This window comes from Xiphophorus maculatus, chromosome 11 (genome assembly GCF_002775205.1).
Source record: "Xiphophorus maculatus strain JP 163 A chromosome 11, X_maculatus-5.0-male, whole genome shotgun sequence".
Taxonomy (NCBI): domain Eukaryota; kingdom Metazoa; phylum Chordata; class Actinopteri; order Cyprinodontiformes; family Poeciliidae; genus Xiphophorus; species Xiphophorus maculatus.
The window spans coordinates 29,236,889-29,256,535 of record NC_036453.1 but is presented as its reverse complement, the minus strand read 5'-3'; the positions used below and the strand labels follow the sequence as shown (position 1 = coordinate 29,256,535).

The 19,647-nt window shown below is 38.4% G+C and overlaps 3 protein-coding genes across 4 annotated transcripts; 1 reads left to right on the top strand and 2 right to left on the bottom strand.

Moving 5' to 3' along the window:
• Positions 1–323: 323 nt before the first annotated feature.
• On the bottom strand, positions 324–7,472 carry eva1c (eva-1 homolog C). 2 transcript variants are annotated; one of them, XM_023341769.1, is made up of 8 exons: positions 6,540–7,472; positions 4,979–5,172; positions 4,657–4,777; positions 4,425–4,577; positions 2,723–2,866; positions 1,662–1,733; positions 1,499–1,585; positions 324–929 (listed from the first exon to the last, which is right to left on the bottom strand). In XM_023341769.1, the coding sequence occupies exons 1-8, from the start codon at positions 6,643–6,645 to the stop codon at positions 553–555; spliced, it is 1,254 nt and encodes a 417-aa protein (XP_023197537.1). In that variant the 5' UTR covers positions 6,646–7,472; the 3' UTR covers positions 324–552. The 2 variants fall into 2 exon arrangements, with proteins under 2 accessions (XP_023197537.1, XP_023197536.1); XM_023341768.1 differs by having other exon boundaries at positions 4,657–4,780; positions 6,540–7,468.
• A 1,064-nt stretch (positions 7,473–8,536) lies between these two features.
• haus1 (HAUS augmin like complex subunit 1) lies at positions 8,537–11,717 on the bottom strand. The gene is made up of 9 exons (XM_005807055.2): positions 11,600–11,717; positions 11,344–11,518; positions 10,787–10,922; positions 10,584–10,718; positions 10,360–10,483; positions 9,868–9,933; positions 9,695–9,766; positions 9,475–9,522; positions 8,537–9,381 (listed from the first exon to the last, which is right to left on the bottom strand). Exons 1-9 carry the CDS (start codon positions 11,618–11,620, stop codon positions 9,337–9,339), a joined length of 822 nt encoding a protein of 273 aa, XP_005807112.1. The 5' UTR covers positions 11,621–11,717; the 3' UTR covers positions 8,537–9,336.
• Positions 11,718–12,752: 1,035 nt separating this feature from the next.
• Positions 12,753–18,709, top strand: mis18a (MIS18 kinetochore protein A). Its single transcript, XM_005807086.3, has 6 exons — positions 12,753–13,026; positions 13,513–13,579; positions 13,893–14,015; positions 15,241–15,343; positions 17,978–18,101; positions 18,209–18,709. Exons 1-5 carry the CDS (start codon positions 12,789–12,791, stop codon positions 18,056–18,058), a joined length of 612 nt encoding a protein of 203 aa, XP_005807143.3. The 5' UTR covers positions 12,753–12,788; the 3' UTR covers positions 18,059–18,101; positions 18,209–18,709.
• Positions 18,710–19,647: the final 938 nt, after the last annotated feature.

Below are 19,647 nucleotides of genomic sequence, written 5' to 3'. Positions count from 1 at the left end.
TCCTCCAGCCATAAATACATCAGCCTTTATATGTATACTTTAAATACAGGATGAAAATGCTGAAAACGCTGGAAATTTGGATACTTGTATTAAAACTAAATGGCAACTCAAGATTTAAATTTAGCATATTGTTTCATTTCATTATTATTCTGCTCAGATCTGAAAAAAAAAATTACCTCAGAAGATGCAGTGTTTTTAGGCTTTTTGAATAAATAGCTGCTTGATCTCCGTATTTTAGATGACAGGCTATACTAACCTTTAGTTCATAACAACACAGCAGCTGAAAGATGACGAATGGATAACAGAGCTTTCAAATATTGTGATTTAATATTTTTATTAAACAGTAAAAAAAAAAAAACATTTACTGATAAATAACATACACAGCACTCAAGCTTCTTGCAGCATACATTTTGCTGATCCCTCTGTTGCAGATTATTAGAATGTTATGTAGCAAAGATGGCTTGTCAGATTTTTTTTTTCATCTTGTGGTATAAAAATGTTTTTTGGAAATGTGAAGCATGAGGAATCTGAACAAATATCCACACGATTTATTCAGCAGGAGCTGCCGTTCAGATAGGAGTTCATCCAAATCTCCTGGATGATCATGTCTCTGCGTTCTATCCTTTCCGCCAGCTCAGCCTCCTCGCTTACATAAGTTACTTCCTCCCAGCCTTTTATCCCCTTCCTCTCTGCAGTCGAGAGCAAAGAGCTCTCAGTTTCTTCTTTGTCGTCTTCATCATCTTCTGCTTCATCCTCCTCATCATCCTGCTTAGAACAGTTGGGAGTCAGGCCATTTGACTTGGCTCCAAGTGTGTGATCTCTGAGCCGCCGCCTCCTGCAGGTCACTTGGACAGATAGAGCCAGCAGTGTGAAGAGCAGGCCCACACACACGCTGGAGGTGAAAAGCAGCGCTGCCATTTCTGGGTGATCTATGTGGGAAAAGATGTAAAGGAGAAGGTTTAATACACAGTCTGGAAAAGGCTGAAATTTGATTTCAGTCTTTAAGCACTGGATAGGCAAATAGTTTTAAAATAGCAGAAAAATTAGGAGAAACATGAGGAATACCACAGCAAGGACAGAACCTGGCAGATTATGTTATGTTTAAATATGTCATTATTTAGAACCTTTGATCTTATTTTCTTCCTGGTACTTTTTATACTTCTAAACCCTTTTCTCCTTCCCTCCCTCACATGTCTGTTTCTATCCCTCCTTGTGTAGCTCTGTCCTTTAGTTTTAACTTCCTTTGTCATTTGTCTTCTCTCCCTCCTTTTCTTCGTTTTGTGGAATTTCTTTCTTACTTCTTAATTTTGTTTTGTTTTTCAGCTTGCCCATTGGGTAGCATTTAAAGACTACCCAATGTAGAAAGTATGGCATAAAGACAATGTTTAATAATGTATGTTTTAAAAGGACTAAAAGGGTGATAATTATAGAAACTTCAGTCTGAAAAAGTCTATGTTTACATCAAAATGTGTAGAAAACTTGGAAAAGAGAAAGTTACCTTTGATAAAGGCGTAGGTCAGGAGAGAGTTGCTCATCATTGCTCCCGAACTATTGGGCCTATTTGACTCCAGATCTGCAGCAGGAGCTTTTGTAAAGTTCACAAAACAACTATGAGCAAGCGACTTTACAAACATAGAACAACAGCAAATAGATGCTGGTACCTTTTTCTGTAGTGAGAAGTGAGGTGGAGCTCAGTATGTTTGGGTCTGCCTCTTTAAGTAAAGACTTTGGCACTATTAAAAAAAAGAAGAGTCTTTCTTTGCTGCTAACCAGTTGATATACAATGGCTTGTGAAAGCATTCATACCATATTTGATTATTTTACCACATCACAACAAATCCAAAAATATGAGCAATTTGATACAACCACAAACAGAGGTGTTAGCATCCACCCAAACTAATAGATGGAGCAAGGAGAGCATTAATAAGAGAAGCAGCCAAGCAACTATTTGTCGGGGACAGCGTAGATGAGTGGAAAGAAGAAAACCATTGTTGAAAGAAACACACAAGGTTTCATTTTAGCAGGTCACCACAAGCTATGAAACAAACAACTAAGAATGTCCTCTGGGAAGATGAGACAAAAAGTAACGTTTTTGGACTGCATGTAAAACACTGTGTAAAACTTTGAATATCCATGTTGAAACATGATTCAGACATAAATCCCACTATGGATCTGTGGCAAAACTTAAAAATGTATGTTTACAGCACCAAATGGGTATGAACATGTTTTTAAGACACTGGTGGTGGAAATGCAAAGAAGTAGTTGCCTGAGTCTTCTGATTCCAATCTGGGTGGAGAACTGAATCTTAAAATACTCAGCAGTCCTGTATTAATGCCTGCGCTGCATTGTTGTGCTATAAATAGAGCCAACAATTATACTAGGAACTACTCATTGGGTTTCAAATTATGGTATATGAATGGTGTTAGTTGATGTCCTCGCTGGCATTTCTGTCAATCACAGGAAGTAAAAAAACAAAAAACTTGGGAGTCTTGTTTCCCACTTCTTTATATTATGATTCTTTTTTAGGGTGGAGTTAGGACAGAGTCACTGAAAGCTGGGATCTGAAGATAAGAACTCAAAGCAGCAAACAACAAATGCTCACTGAAAGAACTGCAGCATAATAAACAAGGTTGTGATAACATGACATCATGCGAGCAGGTATTTTAATGCATCACAAGGCTTCTGTCTATTATGTGAAAGAGGAAGCAGGAGAGGGTCCTACCACATGAATAAAGCACACTGAGGTACTTCCTGGTTCCTGGAAAGCAGGGGTCCCTGAAGGTCTGGTTGCCAACAGCAATGGTGCACTTCTGTTTGCTGTAACAGGATTTGGACACTACCTGCACAGCGTCGTAGTTCAGACACTCTGAAAGGAGCAGAAAAATTAGGAGAAACATGAGGAATATCACAGCAAGGACAGAACCTGGCAGAAGCATTCGCATCCTGCAAACTTTATCACATCACACATTATTGCAACCTGGAAGCAGAGGCTCAGGTGGTAGGGTTTGTCCTGCGATTGGTGGGTTGAGGCTTTGAACCTCCACTGTGTCCATTGTGTCCTTGAGCAAGACACTTTTCCTGCTTTGCCCGCTGATGGTGGTCAGAGGGCCCACTGGTGCTAATTATATGGCAGCTATGGTTCTGTCAGTTTGCCCTAGGGCAGCTGTGGCTACAATATACTGTAGCTTACCACCATCAGTGTAAGCTACATGTTTCTACAAGCTACATTCTACAAGCTATTCTACAAGCTAAGCTACATTCACCCAGTGTATATGAATGGGTGAATAACGGATTGTAGTGTATGGCGCTTTGGAGTCCTCAGACCTGATAAAGAACTATACACACACAGAACATTTACTCATTATGTGACTTCTGAATGCAATCGATTTCTCCGCATTTTATTTAGGGGTATCAAACTAAAGAAGAAAACCAGTTTTTCTTTTAATTTGTAAAAAGAAGAACAAATACCATTTTACTCCTCAATTTACTTCCACTTCAAAATTCTTCTTTGTGTTGGTCTATCACAAAATTCCAATAAAATACATTAATATTTGTGCTGGCAGTGTTAAGCAATGTGAAAAACTTAAAGGGTATGAATACTTTTGCAATGTACCATAAGAGCAACTGAACATGCGTATTTGATTTTTGCTCCTGGGCTGCAATAGCTGAATTATTGATTGCCTTCTGCAGGAGCTCGACTACAGTTTAGCAAGAGTACAACTGTGTTTTCATGGCTGATGGTATTTAACCCAGCCGAGCAAATAGTTAATTCCTTGTGTAAATATAGAGTTTGATAATATCTATAAACGTCTTTTATTGCGACACTTGGATTATTTAAAAACAAATTAAGCATCTGTGAAAGTGAGGTGTTACATTACAGCATACAAACAGCTCGTCTTCTATCCTACAGTTTGACTCGACATACCAGGAAAAGCACAGGTGTACTCCAGTAACAGAAGGAATGCAGCCACAATTGATGTCATGAGATACACCTGTTTCTACCTGCACTGTTTCTACTTGTGATCTCTTTGCATTTTTAATAAACCCCACATTCCTCATAAATCCTCAGGGCTCTGTGTTCTAAAAGGAAATATGCAACTCTTTTAGTCAACAGACAGAGCTGATATTTCCATAGAGAACAAAGAATCACTCCCCCCCACTATCCCCTAGTCTGCCGTGGGCCATTTAGATAAGCGTCATGGGAAAAGAACAGTGCTCAAAATAAATACCAAAAAAAAAGAAAAGAAAAGAAATCAATGGTGGCTGCATTCCATTTAGCTGTGGTTGTTTCAGGGTTCCGTTTCCCTGTTTGTGTTAGAGTTACATGAGGCCAACTGATGCCACTAATCACAAACACTCATTGCGTGTTTTCACTTTACTTTACTACATTGATGTTTCTCTATTAGTAGCTCACAGTGACTCACCAAATGGGGGTGGTCTTGCCGAGAGCGAGGGGCAGGTGTCAGTCTGACCCAGACCTCGGCCATAGACAGCTGCATAGATGATCAGCACATTGGGGGTCTTGCAGTGCAAGATCATGGTCTCTCCTTCGCACACCACCTGTGTTTTGTGTTCAGCTGAGTGAGGGTCAAAGTAAGAATGTTAAAACTCATCCTCAGCTAAGTGTGTGAGGAAAGTCAGAAGGGAAGAACTCACTGGGTTTGCACTTATAATTCACATGGAGGTACTTGTTTTTGCCAGGGCATGGGTCCTTCCCAAACAGCAGGTGACTGACTGGTAGTTGGCAGTCTCTGAGGTTCTGACACTCAGACAGGATCTTCTGCAAAATAATCCCCCAGGGCAATGGTCACTAAGGTCCAGCACTGTTGATTTAATGATCTAGTCCACAGGGATGCATAAAAAGATTCTGCACTACCTGAAAACCACATACTGAAATTTGGTGAAGACCAAACTATCAAAATGTAGTACAGCTGGGCTTTAAAGTGATGCATGGCTCATGTCATGCATGAATGTGCACCTGTAGAGCGGTTAAAGCTGAGCATCTGTGGTTGCGGGGTCCAGATGTGGGGTCCTCCGTGCACAGCCGGACCTCACCACTCCCGTAGAAGGCCGACTGGATGGAGATGGTGGAGTGACGAGGACAGTGGAGTCTCAGTGGTGTCCCATCACAAGCGTGAGCAGAGTGGCTGGTGATGATCCTTGAAAGGTAGTCTGTTGCACGGAAGAAAGTTGAACATTTTTAGCAACCGCACATCAGACATAATGCTTTACTATTTGTAGATCTGACTGTTTGGACTCTTCTTATTTCTGGCATGCGTCTCTTGTTGTGTCCACTAAGATTGCAAATATTATTCAACATTTTCTTGAATGTAAAATATGGAAATTATCATTAATATAATTCCTTCATTCATTTCCTTTACATAACCAGATTTGTCCCACTGACATCTCTGATCTATTTTGCAAGGGAAGCCACATCAAGTTCAGCTATTACTCTTTGAACTACAATTTACTTTTCACTCATTTGAGATAGTGAAACCTGTATATATATTTGTTACACAGAGTAAAATATTTCAAGTCTTTATGTCTTATAATTTTAATGATTATGGTTTGCAGATCAAGGCCCCTAATAATTCATGAATTATATTACCAGCATGTCTTGCAAAGCTGAGTTTAATCTTACCAGGGCACGTTTACTGTCAAAAGGGCAGAATCAAGAAATCACTTCAATAGAACCTGTCTAAAACGGAGTAGGATAAAAGATCTTAAAAACTACGCATCATGCACCAATCTAAAGACATCCAAAAAATAGATAAGAAACAAAGTAACTGCCATCTATCAGTCTGAAAAAATGGTATCAAAGCTATTTGTTCAGGACTCCAGCAAAACCGACAGCAAAATGATTTTTAATAGTTTTATCCCTTTACAACAAAAAAATAATCGTTTGGAAATGGGCTTTTGTATTTACTTAGGAGTAACATCAAATTATTTTCTTGACAAAACATTTAAGTCTGATTTAACAGTAAAACACCAAAAGAAGATGCCTATAGAAATATGCAAAATGTTGGTGATCAGCCATAGGATGGATCTGACTGCTAATACAATAAAAAAATATTTTTTGAGAGGGCATAATAATTTTCAACATGCCATTTTTAATAAGTTTGTTTCCTGTCTTTAAAACCTTGCTGCTGAATTTAAAAAATTTAGCAATAATATAAATTATTTGGGAATTGAAAAAAATGTAAAAACAATAGTGGGCCAAGAATGGAACTTTGTGCGATGCACCCCTTACAGACTTGCAATACATGAATCACATTGGTTCTACTGACAAAATTATTTGTTATTGTGAGCTACACACTCACTCCTTGAATAGCTAAATTAATTTTAAAGTTTTGGACTCCTGATGTTTAATACTTATCTTGTGTTCTTTGGTATGAAAGTTTTACACCATTTCATGTAAGCTATAGTCAATAGAAAACTTCAGAGCTACCGGGTGACATTTTTTGTGAGAAAATACTTTCTGTTGTAAGTTTTCCCCTCCTTTTATTGCATCATCATCATCATCCTCATCATCATCTTACTTGAAAAATCAGCCAGTCCGTTCATGCGCCTGGTCCACAGTAGTAAAGTCAGATAGAAGAGGCTGTGGCTCCAGTCGAGTCCGTGGAAAGGACGCGTCCAGCTCATGACTCGCCTCCCCTGCCCCTCTTCTCATATTAATGAGGCTCGTTGAATTCAGACTTGTCGTACTTAATGAAAAACCCAAACAGGAAGGTGAGGGAAATCCCACAAGGCCGCGGCGTTCGGCTGCATCTCTTTAAGTCCAATAAAGAAAGTTGGTCGCTCACAGAAAGTCATCCAGCTGTCCTCCCTGAGAGCCAGAAAATACCTCCAGGCGCTGAGACGCAGATCAGCAGCTACAGTGTTTTTTGTCGTAGAGAAGCAGCGACTGTCTGGCTGCGGCGATGGACCACAGGGGAAATAGCAGCTGCGCAACAAGTTGCTCACAGGTGACGGACGAGGAGATCAGTCCGATTCATGGCAACAATCGAGTCTTCCGGCGCGGGTTTGTGAATGGATAACACCATGTGGGAACTGGGAGCGATTTACAGTAACAGCTGAGTGGGAATCATGGAGTGGGAGTGGCACATAAAACTATTTTAAAGGGAACACGGGCAGCTCGCGCTAGTATGACGCATGATTTTTTTTCTTTCTCCCTCCAGAAGGCACATACATACTTCCTAGGCTTCCTAACTCTTTGGCTTTCTTATTTTACGTTTCCCTGCTAATTTCAAGCACCATTTTTATTGTATCTGATACTTAAACACAGTCACAGTTTGATATTTATGTTTGCTTCTAATTTGTACTGTGCAAAAGTTTCAACAACTTCCAATTTCTTTATGCTTTGCCTCTTGCAATAGTTTAAAATGGTTTTCAACGATTTACTGGGTCTCTTAGTTGTTCTTTGAACTTTTAAGCTCATTATCTGTGCATCTATATGACCACAACAACACTGTATAATATACGGGTTAAAGTTAACCCAGTAGTCTGGTCTGCAACTGACTAATGTATGAAATGCATTCATAAAATATTTAGAAAAACATTTTTATTCCTTTTCTCAACCATTCACTACCTTGTGTTTGTTACATAAAATCTCACTTATATCATGCACTGTGTGATTGTAATGTGACAAAATAAATTACTTGATTGGATTGAAAGAAAAAAACCCTGGATTTTATTGTTTACTGAGTGGGCTGATCAAAAGATGAGCATATAACCCACATTGAGAAAACTAATTTCCAAATTGTGCAGCTCATCCAGAACCCCTATTTGTCCCACTTTTTAACCACAAATGCATAAATATCAAATTCAACAATTCATCCTTCTAATTTGTCTTTTTTTCCCCATATCTTTAATATGACTGTCTCAATCTTGTGAAAATAAGTACTAAACAAGAGCCTACATCAAAATCAAAAATTTAGAAAGAAGCATAGCTTATGGCAATTTATTTAAATGAGAGAAGACATTCTGGTTGCTTAGAACAGATGTAAACAAATGAGATATGTTGTGCTCTTTTTCTCACAAATTATAGCTATGGTTCTGTTTCTGTTTAACTTTGTCAAGTTAACTCTAGCAATAGAAGATAGAACTGCAAAAGTATTTGATGAACAGTCACCTAGGAGTAAAACACATTTAGGAGACAAATGTAACCTCTGAAAAAATCGCCAGATTATGTTCCATTTTCTTTTTTACAAACTATTGGTACTCTAACCACATGGTTCTTTTCATCCAAGCCGGGGGGCCCCAGTGGGAAAACTGCTCTCCAGTAAGCATCTGTGGCCCACTCCATGGTAACGGCTCAGTCTCCACGTCAGACTGCAGATCAGGTCCTGCAGCAGTCAAGCTGACAGAAACCGTTGAGGTGTCCAGGCTCTGCTCCACTCCAGAGGACAGAAACCGACAGGGCAGAGAAACGTTGAGGAGATATTTTACATGCAGACAGAACAGGCTGATTCTATTCGGTCTGCTTTTGCTTCAGGCAGAGTGCCCTACCTTTAACTCCATGTGACATTATCCCTCCAAAGCCAGTACCATTTTATTGTAAATCTCAAAAGGGTTTTCTTTACCTTTAGACTTGTTGACCAGACATTTAAGGAATTACATTAAAGCAAATGGACTTAAAGGTAAAATACTGAGGTTTTGAGAAAAAAAAACAAGATGTATGGAAGAGGAAAACTTATTTGGATCCCAGAAGGGCTGAGAAGTAATATGAAGCTGGACAAAAATACATTTACAAAAACAAAAGAACTTGCATTTGATGAGGTTGTTCACACAGATTAAAACTTGTTTTGGTATAATCTGTCAAGACTATTTTTTACAACTCTAAGACCAACCCCTCAATTAAATTGCTGTGATCAGAGAGGAAAAGCAAAACATTTCATTAGTGTTGCCAATGTTTGAAACAAACAGGAAAGGCTGGAGACAGACTATACATCCAGCTACACATTAGAACTAGAGTATTATTTTATCATAAAATACGAAAGATAAAATCATATAAAATTTTTTTTACCCATTTCTAGACACTGACAAGCATGCAAACAATGTTTTGTTGGTAAACATACAAGACAAAATTAGCTAGTTATACAGGTTGTAAAATATAAAAATGTTCAAGGTATATGAACTAATATGGATACTGTCGGAGCTTTTTATGAGTGTCCAAAATCTCTGAAATATTTAACCTCTACTTAAATCAGGTTCCAAGGCAAAAGAGGAGAGAGGCAAGAAGTATCCTTTTAGGTGACCCAAAATACCTCAAACCGCTTTTCTTTGAGGTGCAAAAACTTTATTTTTAAAGAAAGGACTGTGCAACATGCAACTTCATTTAAAATCCACCTTAGTCTCAAGTTTGGAATCGAGTGCAGCCTGAAAAATTAATGAAAGAAAAAGTAATTAATATGACAAATGAGCAAAGAATGGCATGTTATATGTTATAAAACCAAATATTTAAACACTCACTAGTTCTCTTTTTGCTTCTTCTATCTTCACTTGTGCAAGAGATGGGCTCTGAAGGTTAAGAATAAACAAAAATCACATTTCAAGATTAAATTCACAAGCTTAATGCTTAAATAAATTAGACTGAACTGATTATTTTCTTTTCAAAGGACGAAACAGGAAAGGTGTTTGCCCCTTTGGTTGGAAAAGTAATGAAGTCTGAAAAAGTAAAAAACGAACGCACCGGGCTCAGGTCCATGTAAGACTCCAGCTTCTTTTTCAGGGGGATTATTTCATTTTGCAGTGCGCCGACTTCCTGCAGAGAGAAAAATAAGATGACATGTTTCAAACCCTGAATGCAGACAAAGTAAAGCTTCTATCCCTATGGCGATGAATGTGGTGAAAATGCTGAAATACCTCAGAAAGCTGCACAATGGCCTGGTGGGTGATAGACTTGTCCATGTTCCTGGATACAAGCTGAGCCTGCAGGATTGGCAGAGCAGAATAAAGTGAATAAACAGAAGACAATGGCCCTCCTAACAAACTAAACACTGTATCTATTAAAGTTTTAAACTAGAGGCAGACGACATTGCAACTAGGTAAACAGAATTTAAACTGTTTGGTCATTTAGAGGGGAAAATAATACGGGTTTTTTATTAAGCTTCTTTCTAGAGCTGAGCATCAGCTTCTTATCTTGACGTATACACATCTGAAATTTTTTTCTGAGACTAAATGTGGAGAAGTGAATCATATTTTGTCAAGAATCAAGTTGATTCCCCATCTGTGGATAATGTGGGTTGCTGTTTAAATCACAAAATGGCCTAGAAATGATCCCACTTAGTGCCTTAGCATCTATGCAGTAATCCCAAATTACTTTCAAATTATAAAGAGGAATACGCTGCAACATACCTCTGACCTCTGCTGCCTGATACTGAGCTCTTGAGCCTTGGCTGTCACAAAGTCCATGTTGAGCAGCCTCTCCTCTGCTTTCGCACTCTCCACTGCTTGAGATTTGGTAGTTTTGTCGATATCCCTGACAATGAAAACCGCCAATGTGTACATGTGTAAGCCCAACCTTCTGATCAAACTTAACTGACACACTTTTAACAGCTCGCTTTACGCCTTATTCTTACTCTTGTAGGTTTCCCCGCAGCACCAGAATTGAACCGAGTCTTTTTTGGAGCGCCCTTAGTTCCCTTTCGAGTTTTCTGTTTGACTTCTCGACTTCCAGAAGACCACCGGTGAGGCTGTTGATTGCTGGCATGAAGCTACAAACAAACAAAAATGAAACAACCATACATTCTGATCAATGAAATACAAGGCCATAGAAAATTACCTGCTCAGTGACGTGTCTTTCACTCCCAGCACCATAGCATTGTCCACTAAAGCAGACAGGTAGTCTGCAGTCAGCTTTGACAAGCTTGCCCCAGACAGGCCGACACCGTGTAGAAGAACATCCTCAAAGTGAGCAGCTAGGTGGGGGAAAAAAAAGAAAGATGGGATTAGTGAAATACAGTTTTTGAAAAACAGACTAAAGAGTTCTTATGTGCTCTTTATTTTGAAACTCCATGCATTTTCTAAACTCAGACTTCTATTTTCCCTCCAATTTAATAACAATTTGGACATCTGAGCACAAAATATTCACTTTAAATGCTTCAAACGTAGTCTTTAGTGCCGTTTAGCGGACTGACATGGAGACAATTTGGAGATTTGCTTTAAAAAATAAAACCACACCTGAATCTTAGGCCATAAAAATGTATTTACTTCAGTTTCTATTAGTTTCTACATGTGCAAAACATGCCATTCGGCAAATCTAAACACTTTAGATCAATTCAGCTATTCCAATCCAAATGTTTTATGCGTCATCTGTTCTCCCTGATGTATGTGCCTCACCGTCAGCCTGATACTCTGATGTTTTCTGCTTGTAGTCTTCTATGAGGAGAGCAGTATCACTGCAGCGGGCTTCACTGGACTGAGCCAGCTGATACAGTATGTCCACTGTCCTGGTGTTCACCTCGAACGGTGGCACTGGCTGATCCCCAAACACTACCCCCAACCAGCTGTTCACCTGTGGAAGAGACAGAAAAATAAGACAATATCAGCAATGCGGCTGGCGCTTAATGTGTGTTTAATAAAGTCAAAGAGTTACCTTCCTTAGCTTTTCACACATGATCACAGAGAAGGCATGAAAAACCTAGACAGTAACTACAGAATTGTGAAATGTTTTGACGCTTTAACGATTCTCAATACAAAAGCCGTGTGTTTTCGCGCCCCTCGAATTAACTTCCTGGTTTTTAGCCAATGAGAAGACAGAAAAACTTTGTTGCAAAGTTTTACATAAAAATATTTTTTTACAGGAAAATTATAAACACCTTATGCGTAAGTATAAACAATTAGTTATGTATGTGTTTTTAAAGGTGTACATGCAAAAAAAATAAAATAATAAAATAAAAATCCGTTTAACTAAAATCCCAAAGATCGTTGTGAAGTAAAGATAGTTCACTCCAGGGACCCGTTTCAGAAAACGGGATAAGTGAATATCCTGAGTTTCGCGGACGGATTTAATTATCATATAAAATTTTTATTTATATATGTGGATATTTTCAGTGTGCTTGTTTTTTTCCCCAAATACCAAATGATTGTTATTTTTTATTTTGTCAGACTATGGATTTTTGTTCCGTTGACATTAAACAGTTTTTAGCTTTGTCTTGGTTATTTTGTCGGATTGTTTGCGAGCTATTTCAAGAATATTTGCTTCTGTACTGTTGTTTTGTTCTTCTTATTGAGCAACTCATTTTACACTCCTACTTCTTATTCTTTGAGTTCGGCTCTCCTCACCAATGACAGATTAAAATAGTGTTTCTCAGTAAAAATAGGACTACAGTTGCACAAGAATAAAATCACTAAAATATTTAGTTTTAGTGTTATTCTTGTTTGATGTATTATGGTATTTTGACCTTGTGAAAAAGTTTTAGTAATCATCAGCAAACTTTATATGTATTTGAAGATTAGCATACTTAAAGTCTGCTATTTTGGAACAATTGTACGTCTACCGTAAGTTTTTCTAGTATAAAATTCCAAAGGCAAAGTAGTAACAAAAATAATTTTGTCTTATTGTATTTTACTCTTTTTAGCAATTCTGTTGTTTGTTTTTTTTTAGATATTTTTGTCCGTTTAATCAGTCCAAATAGCACGATAATATATTTGCACTGCATCCACTTTTTCAGGTAGAACGACGAAATCGGAAGTATGCAATAGTGAACATCTCGAGTGCTTCCGGATATTTGAACCAACCGCCTAAGTTCAAAACACACTTCGGCCGTACGGGGTTTGCAGTAATGGCAACGAAAGGAAAGTCTACTGGACGTCTTCCAAAAATAAAAAACGAGACGTTTGATATGTCTAGTATCGCTTCCAGCGCAGTGGAAGAAAAACTCTTCGGCCGAGCGGATAAAGAAGCAGAGGAAGACGATGACGGGCCCGTGGTTTTCATCTGTAAGAAGTGCAGGCTGCCTGTTGGAGATTCAATGTCCTGGGATGGAAGTGAAGAGGACCAGAAGCAAATTAAACTAAAGCGTGAGTATGACCTGTTCCTGTGTGCATCCTTCCCCCATTATGTCTATCCATTGGTATGTGGTTCTGTGCATCAACCAACTATCCATTCATCCCATCCATTCATTCATCTATTAATCCATCCATCATCTTTTTCCTTACAGTCTTTGCTGGCTCTAGGATTAAAGCCTGCCCACTGCAGATATATCTGTCATAATTCAATAGTGAGCTTGCATTTATACTTTAAAAATTTTAAAATGAACTGTAAATTAAAAAAAAATACAGTTCAGGGTTTAAATAGATTGATCTGGCCGCTGGCGGGCTTATGTCTTGGCTCTGCAAAAGTACTATGTTACTTTATTCTCCAATTCAGCAAACTGCTGTCTGATTGAAACCCCCCGCCCCAAAATATAATACATCCATTAAAAAGTATAAGATGCCACTCTAATAGTTTGCTATTTTGTGATAATGTGATGCACCATGCTGATCTGTTTGTTGTTACCATTACAGGGGTTACCAACAACGTTATCATTGGAAAGGACAGTCACCTCTTTGAAGTGAACAAACGATCAGCTTGGTAAGAAGGGTTACACTCTATACTTTAGCACTAACTAATGTAACAAATTTTCCAAGTTTTTTGTTTAAAACTCAGTTTTAAGTAAAGGAACAGAATTATCAGTATTACTATTATTAGACTTATCTGCTCATTTTTAAAATGACTGCTATGTTGCAAGCTCTGACATTTGGCATTCTAATACTTAAAGCTGCTAATACAATAAAATGGTCTACAATTACAAGCTATTTATGGTATTACGGTTGGGTTGTGACTGGATAACAAAAATGTGTTAACACTTTACTATTTTTTTATTTCATGAACTGAAACTCAACAGCCTGGTTGTGGATCTCATCTGCTGCTGCTGCCAGTCGGTGCTTGGCATGATCTACACAGCTACGCCCAGCAACCTGGACCACAATAGGTTCATTTTCTATCTGAGTGTAGCCAGCATCGACAGGTGCTTTCATTTCTAGTTCACCGTTACTGTCTGAAATATGGCGGTATTCTACCCAGAGAGCCTGAAAAATGTAACACATTCAAACTGAACCAAACAAACGTGAAGGTCTAATCCTGGTGCATGATTAGGTTATTGTAAACTGTAGACTAGTCAGTCTCATAACCTCAAACTATCTGAGGGATTTATTTTCCTTTCTATTTAAAGTTCTCTATTTACAAATAAATGAAGTAAGATTATGTCTGTGTATTTCTCAAGATAATAATTTAGAAAGGATCAACACTAACGTGAACACTTCAATTATTGAGTAAAAGAAAAAATCAGTTGGAACTTGTAATTGCTGTAATTAAAAATGGAATTTATTAATAATCACACTGAGATTTACTTACTAACACAAATAGACACAATAAACATAAACAAATCTAACGACTAACAATGATGGAAAACACAAATTCTCCACTCCAGCTACTATTGGTTGAGAAGGAAACTTTAATGACACAGGAATTGAATGATGTTTACAGTGTGATAAAAACACACATGGTTTTAATTGATTTTCATGTTCTCTTGTCTTTCGAAGATTGCATAACAATAAAGGGCCATTAAGACATTTAAATTTAAAACTACCAGAAAATTGTGGATTACTAATTAAACATAACTAAACAACTTTGAGGTCTCTGAATAGAAAAAAAAATATATATTTATAAAATAAGTCATGTTGAAATATATTTTTTAACATGATTTATTTTCGTGGAATTAATGTTCTGAAACTAAAGGTTGTATTTTATTTTTCAGTGGGGAAATTACGCTACTTCAACTATTTTTGCATCTTTACCAGTGTTGGCACAAATTGTAAAAATTGATTGTAAAATGAGGCCATATTGAGCCCAAAGACTAAAACCACTTAATCTTGCTTTTTAATTTTGACTGATGAACACAAACACTTTTTCTAATTATTACCAGATTTTAATTATGTTCATCCATATTCTTGCTAGTTTATGCTAATAAATTACGCCGTGGTGTTTCATATTTTCTCTAAGATGGTTTTTCAATATACTAGACTAAGAATCCTCACATTAACACTCTGTTTAAATTTTAAACGATAAAATCAGTTTTGTAAAATAACGTCATTGTTATTGATCGTATGTCAATTTTACATTTTATTGAAGCCATGTGAGTGATGTGAATGGGTAATGTATCCAGATAACTTAATACCCTGTGTGTTTTTCAGCTATGTGCTCGGCTCTGGAGGCCAGATGTTGGCAGCAGAGGGCCCCAAAGAGCAGCTGGTAACACTGGAGTACAGGCACAATGTTGAACAACAGTTGACAGAGGTAAATTATTGCTTCTGCTTCTCTTTGTCTGCCTTCCTTCATGTAGTACTATCAGGATGTAAAAATTGTGAAATTAGCACTCTGTCTTCCCTTAAAGCTTGTTGTCACGATTAACATCTATACATTTGTCTTAGATTGCATTGTTATTAGTTTTAAAATTATTGTGCTGTCTGATAAATTAAAAATAAATATCTATCTGATATTGAAGTGAAAAATAGAAATCTGACCAGCAGGTTAAGGCAGTTTTACCTGGAGTCGTTACGTGTGGTGTCGTATTCTTCTCCTGATGAAGCTTTCTAAATGCACAGGTTGTACTACAGCATAAGGATGACATCAGCTTTGTTCCGGTAAACCCATTCCCCCATGGTGGGCAGACTCTGATATCAGACATTACCTCATCTGCCGACCCGTGTCACCTTCCAAAAAATACTTTCATTTTTACCTCCCAAGTTATTTTCTTCACTCAAAGGAACAAAGTTCTGGATATTTTCTTCATTTTAACATTCTAAATCACTCCTGTGTAAAGTTGTCTGTTTATTTTAGCTCTAATGATCTTGTATGTTTTATTGTCATGCTTGCATTTTATTTTCTTCCACACATTCTTTGATTGTGTGTTGGTTTTCTCAATTCATTCAAATCACCCTTTGTTTAAGAAATTCCCTCCTAAAAAACAGCAGAAACATCAATTGTCCAGTAGGTGGTGATAGTGTGCAGGAGTACCTGCTAGCCCTCCCACACTCTAGCACTCTGAGCACAATAGCTGGAGAGCGTGTTGAGGAATCTTTGCTGAAGGGACACAGGTTTTTATGATGAAGTGTCTTTGTTGCTTTAACTCAATGAATGTCTGGCACATTATTGCGCTTATCTCACCCCTTTGAACATCCCACACTTGGCAGTTGGCTCATTGTACAGTGAGATTTTATCTTTTATGCACGTGAATTGAAAACCGGTCACACTGCCCTGAAGACGAATGCATATGTTGGATCAACAGATCATTAATGTGTCTTTACGTGCACACAGAGACTGTAATTAAACACCATGCCAACTTTCTGTCTTTTACATGAGCAATTCTCACTTTTAATTAGATTTTCTTTTTTGCCAAAACAAGAACATTGAACCTTGAAAAGTTAATGTCACACAATGAAATCTTTGCCATTCAAACAAAGGGTGCATTTAGTACACCATAATTAAATATGAGAGGTTAAAATTTAGATTAAATCTACAATTGAGCCTGTTGTTGACATGTTTATCTATATAGGCTGGTGATTCTGACTGTGGGTGGAAAGCTGTTGCATTATTTGAAGAGTTTTATTTATTAGTTTTTATTATTATTAATTGTTGATGCATTAAAATATATGCTGGAATAAGTCTTGCATCAAGAATGTGTAGCATTATTTGGAATGTACAAATATGATCAAAACGTTAAGAGTTTTTTTACTTTAGCTTTATGTAGTAAGATTTCCACTTAAGGTGTCATATCATGGGGAGACAGCCAAACATTAATGCAGGAAAATGATCAGTTTAGGTTTTTCAGTGCAGCTTTGACTTACATACCTATGTTGTAAGTAATGTGTTTATTTCACCTTCTTTTAATGTGCCAAATGATCCGTCAGTCCTTCACTCAAGTACAATTTAAGATATTTTAGAATAAAATTGAAACTTAAAAGGGGAACTTGTTACCTTTTTTTAAGCTACACAAGAGTTTGAAAAATTAACCATGAATGCTTTATTTTTATAGTGCCAGTTCATAATGCATGTCTTCTCAGTGAAAAATGGGCCTAATTTATACCCAGGTACATGATTTCCAATTTGGTCCAAATCAAAATGAATCTAATTCACTCCAACAAAATCCAATGACATTGTCATGTGTTGTTTTGTTAACAGTTTGATTTAGTTGTAGTTCTGATGAAATACAGTCACAGTCATATGTTTCCAGTTGATGAAAAAGTTTCCCATCTAAGGCTGATTGCATGCAGTCAGGGACTTTGCAAGAATTCCTCATGCTGACTTTCTAATGGCTGGAAAATAGAAAGTATTTTAGTTTCCAGGATAATGTCACCTCGGCCCCATCAGTGGTTCTCTGTACCAAAGAAGAGACACTGCTAAACAGTACCTGTCTATGATCCAGAAATACTTTGGACTGCTCCTTGCCCTTTATATCTTGAATGACCAAAAAATTAAACTCCCAATTTATTTTCTAAGTAAAATATAGGTAAGTTCTTGAATCTTTAAACTAGTGTATACATCAGCACAGATTTGGTCTGTTCTGTATCTGATATTTGTTGCTTTTTCTGCTGTAGTTATTAGGCTCACTCCATCTTTTCTGTCGACAATTAAATGAGTTTTTCGTCTGCTGTTCTCGCTGACCTGTTTCCCCACCCTTCTCCTACTCACCCATCCCCTCCTCTTTGTCTCTGGCACCTTTGTCTAATTATTTCTTCTCCTCCCTTCTCTTTCTGCTCTCTTCATTTCCCCACCTGTCCAGTTTCCCTCTTCGTTTGTTGCCCCGCTGTGACTACTTCCATCCTCCCTTTCTTGATTTGTTTCACCGCGCTCTCTTTTGCTGTTCGTCCTGAGATTGCACACGCCATAAAATGTCCATCTTTCTCCTTTACCTGGTCCCAATGTTTCCAGATGAAAATGCTTGTTGTGTCCATGGCACAGCAGCTGGACGAGATCAAAGCCGACCTTAAGAAGGGATGGGATGAGCCTTGACAACGATGGGCGTCAAGTCGTCTGTGATGCTGTTTATTTCCAGGTGTTGCAAATTACAGATTTTATTGTCTCAACTTGTGCACCTGTTTATGCGCAAATGCCTCCAGCTCTGAAGTTTAATATCAACCACTTTTTTTCTTTTGTCTCCAGGAGAACATTTTGTCCCAGTTACACCTTGTTCACATGAACGTAAAGCTGCACACACATACTCACACCATCTACTGGGCTTTGTCCTAAAAACCAGCGGTGAAACAAAGACTGCCTGCTCTTGTAATCAATCATCTTGCCACCTCGGCTCCTTGCGGCTTGCAGCGTCTGCTCTGGGGGTCCGGTGCAGAATAAATGTGTGCCATGAGCAGAATGTTTATTTGTGCAGGATGTTATCAGCCGGGCTGCACACTCAGCACAATGCGGTATTGATCTGACCACTTGAGGCCACACACTCTTCGTCTCCTCTTTGTTCTGTTCCTCGAGTTTGTAGCGTTTTAGGCTTGCAGATTTACCGAGGATGTTTTGTTTGTCATTAAAGCAGAAAGAGATCATAATAAAATAATTTGTATAGCACCTTTTTCATTTATTGCATTGTCTCGTTGTTGTTTTTAAGCTTCTTTGGTTGTGCAGCTGTTCTTGTGTAATAAAAGTTTTGCTAACTACAAGTGACAAACCAAACCAGTTTGATTTCTTGAAATAATCTTTTCAACTGCTTCCTCTTGTTTTGCCCTAGTATTTGTAAAGAATCAGGGGGCTCATCCTGCTTTGTTTCTCTTGGATTTAAGGGCTAAATGGCAAGTTTCTTCAGGGGTCGCTGGTGGCTAGGATGATTAATTTATTAATGCCTCTGTTTGTTTACTGGCTGACCTCTAATATGCATGGCAACACTTTCTCCCAGAGCAGGAAAGCGGCTCCACGCGGCTCTGCTTCGCCCTCCCTCATCCACGAGGTTTCATCAGCCTCGCACAACAACAACAACAGCTAGAAACGGCCAACCAGCATGCTGTATCCAAGGGCAGGTTGCGATGGCAACTGAGAGCACGTGCTACGCTGGGTGTCTGTTGCCATCTCGTCACCGCATCCGCTGCCGGAGGAGCAGCCAGCCAGCTCGCCGGCCAACACGCCTGTCAATAGGCGTTGCTGCTCCCCCTCCCTTTTTTTCTCCCTGTTCATGCACAAAACACATATGAAGAGGGAGGAGTCCTGAATGACCCCCACCCTCCTCTAACCCACCTAACACTAATCCTTGTGTGATGTTTTTCTCCTGCTTTGACTCCACCCATGTCTCTTTCTTCCTCCCCTCCCTCCAGTTCTCCCCACCCTCAACTGTTGTGGGGTGTCAAGGGGGGTTGCAGGAATCAAAACAACAACAAACAAACCGCGTGGTGGTTGTTTTTGTTGTTTCTGGTGATGGTGTAAAGATGAGCCCAGGTGTGCGTTCGCTGACTGCGCTCCTGCCAGTCGGAATCTAGTCGGCAGTCCAGATGTGTGCTGCACCCCCCCTTTAAAATAGCAAACAAGTAAATAAAAAAATGTTGCATATGTCCCATTTTTTAAATTCAGAAAGTAAGTCTCAAAACACCAAAAGCTGCTTTTTA